Here is a 3,003-nt window from a genome sequence, read left to right on the forward strand (position 1 = left end):
TGCCTCACAGAGGTCGGGGGAACATGATGGTCCCAAGCCTGTTAAATGAGGAAGGTTGGGCTGTGGGTTTGAAACTCACACCCGGGACCCCAAGGGGCAACCCTCAGTGCAAAAACACCTGCAACTGAAACGCCTGCAACAGCTCCGGATGCATCACCTCCCCCCAGATCACGACCCCCGCAGGCCCCCGGCACCGATTTTTGACTCCAAAACAACACATAAAGGTGGGTTTTTGGAATGTGAGACCGATGAACAAGATATCCAAGACAGAACAAGTTACTAAAAAAATGAGACAATTTCTTACTGATATACTCGTTCTCACTGAAATAAGGTGGACTGGAAATGGATTAGAGAAATTTGATGATGGGTATGCTAGGGCACTTAGCAGTCACCCTTCCGTCCACCACGCTAGTCTAGGAATTATGATGTCACCGCTTGCATTCAAAGCAATGGCGAACTGGACACCAGTTAGCGAACGTATATTGATAGCTCGCTTCGTATCTAATCATAAAAAATGACCTTCATCCCCTGCTATGCTCCGACCAACGAAGATGATGATGAGGAAAAAGATGCTTTCTACAACATGCTACAATCAGTCACCACAGACGTTCCCAGGCACGATATAATCTGTGTTTTTGGCGATCTAAATGCTAAAGTCGGTGCAAATCGTCAGTACTTTCCTGAAGTTCTGGGCCCACATGGCATCGGAGACATGAATGGAAACGGTGCACTCCTAATTGACTATGCCCTAAGTAATGACTTGGTGATAGGCGGCAGTATGTTTGAACATAAAACGATTCACAAGTACTCGTGAGTGTCACTCGACGGCCGGATAAAAAACCAAATCGATCATTTCCTCATATCAAGACGCTGGAGAAGTAGCCTGCTCGACGTGAGGGGCTTTCGAGGAGCGGACGTGAATTAAGATCACATCTTGCTGATAGCCAAAGTAAGAATTAAACTGAAAGCTCAGAAACGGAAAACCAATGCCACAACACACAAACAGTTCGACACTAATAAGCTGAAAGATCGTTATATCCGCAGAAGCTTCTGCATATCACTATATAACAAATTTGAAGCGTTCAACCTGCTTGATGAAGCTGAATCTAGTGTTGAAAACATATGGACCTCAGTGAAAAGTGCATACCATGACGTCGCGAAGGCCAGACTTGGCTTCAAGAAAAGAAAGAAAGAAAAATGGATATCGAACGACACCTGGAAATGTATCAGTAAACGCAAGGAGACCCGGACGCTTATCCTAAACACGTTGAGGTTTGAACAAAAAGCCCAGTTACAGGTCCGTTACAAAGAAGAGGATAAGGCGGTTAAAACAAGTGCAAGGAAAGACAAAAGAAACGTTATCGAGGAAAAAGCAGCACTTGCAGAAGAAGCTGCTAAGAAAGGAGACTCGAAAATGAATCAGAATGATTCATTTTCAACAGCAACCTTATAAGAAAATCGAAATATATTTTCTTGTGAATTATTATCACTTCTAATCAGCAGTTGTACCAAACCAATCTTGCTCAACTCATCCTCAGGGCTATACTGTGGTGTTTATCCTCCCCATAGTATAGTGCAGACGGTTTGATATCATTCTATTTTCCCTTCTTGTTTTAGTTTTATTTTTGTGTTTAAAGCTTTTTCCAATAGGCAATGTTTAGAAGTCCTCCAAAAAAAAAAGTCCCCCAAGATCCCAAATCAAATTCCAGTGAAGGTGTCATAGTGACAGATACCCATCCTGGCTGGTCAAGCACATTATCTCAAAGTTCTAATGATATCTCCAATTCGGAGAGTAGGACAATGATAAGCTTAGGGGCTAATGTAACCGTAAATGATGATAATGGGTTTCAAGAGTTCCTCTCTAGAAGCTCTAAAAAAAGGAAAAAAATCTCCCCAATGAAAAGCAATTCCCCTCTCCTTGCTCAAAATCTTCCCTCCAAAAACTTAGGAATTTACCTTAAAATTACTCCCACTACCCCCTTTGAAATAAAAATGATCACTGCAATAAGAGTCGCAATTTTTAAACTGCTAAAATCAATGTTCTCTCTTAACATTAACCGTGATGGATCTCTGCTAATAGCTATAGAGGATCAGAAATCAGCAGATACAATAATTAACTTAAAATCCCTTCTGAATACCCCAATTATTGCATCTAATTGGAACCCAAAACAATCACCAACAAAAATAGTAGTTTATAATGTTCCCCCAGAGATATCTACTCAGGAGTTAAAAAGAAGGCCTCTCAGATAGGGCTGGAAACACAATCCCAGTTGAGGATGTTACCCAACTTGGAAAACCTAATTCTAATGGCCTAAAAACTATTAGATCCTTCTTATTCACACTGAAGGATAAAATTGATATCCCAGAAAAATTATTACTCTTTGGGCAAATAAAACCACACAAGGAATACAAACCTAGGCCTATTCAGTGTCAAAAGTGTTTTAAACTGGGACACACGACAAACAAATGCAATGAAATTCTCCAAAAGTGTAGTAATTGTAAATCTTTCCATCCTAAAGAGCTGACAACTTGCAACAACACTCAGCCTACATGCATCAATTGCAAAGGCCCACATGAATCTACAAATAAATCATTAGTTCCTGAATACCAGAAAAGAGCTCTAACACTCCAAATGTCAACAGAAAAGGCCTTCCCATACCCCTTTGCAGCAATGGAAGCAAATGCTGCCCAACAATACCAAATAAAGCCTGTAATGAAACCAACCAAAACCCCCAAGTCAAATGCCCCCAATGCATCAAGCACCCCATATAAAACACCATCTTCTAAGCCCCTAGCTCAAATCCCTATCAGAAGGAATCACCAAGCCAACAAGCCCCCTTGTCCGGTGAGATGAGGTCAGCCTGGCCCCCCTCCCAAGATGAAACAAACCAGAAATACTACCAGGAATCAATCCCTTAACCAACAAACAGGATGCACAAACAAAAATTCAATCCCCAAATATATGCTTATTCATTATAAACTGTAATGCAGTTCAGGCCATGA

At 41.3% G+C, this 3,003-nt stretch overlaps 1 protein-coding gene across 1 annotated transcript; it reads left to right on the plus strand.

The window, feature by feature from the left end:
- The first annotated feature begins 514 nt into the window (after nucleotides 1-514).
- Nucleotides 515-1,453, plus strand: LOC148954641 (protein CFDP2-like). Its single transcript, XM_089086444.1, has 2 exons — nucleotides 515-776; nucleotides 1,080-1,453. The coding sequence occupies exons 1-2, from the start codon at nucleotides 515-517 to the stop codon at nucleotides 1,451-1,453; spliced, it is 636 nt and encodes a 211-aa protein (XP_088942570.1).
- The last annotated feature ends 1,550 nt before the right edge of the window (nucleotides 1,454-3,003 follow it).

The sequence above is a fragment of the Artemia sp. Qi Xiang Cuo genome, chromosome 3 (assembly GCF_049724085.1).
Source record: "Artemia sp. Qi Xiang Cuo chromosome 3, ASM4972408v1, whole genome shotgun sequence".
Classification (NCBI taxonomy): domain Eukaryota; kingdom Metazoa; phylum Arthropoda; class Branchiopoda; order Anostraca; family Artemiidae; genus Artemia; species Artemia sp. Qi Xiang Cuo.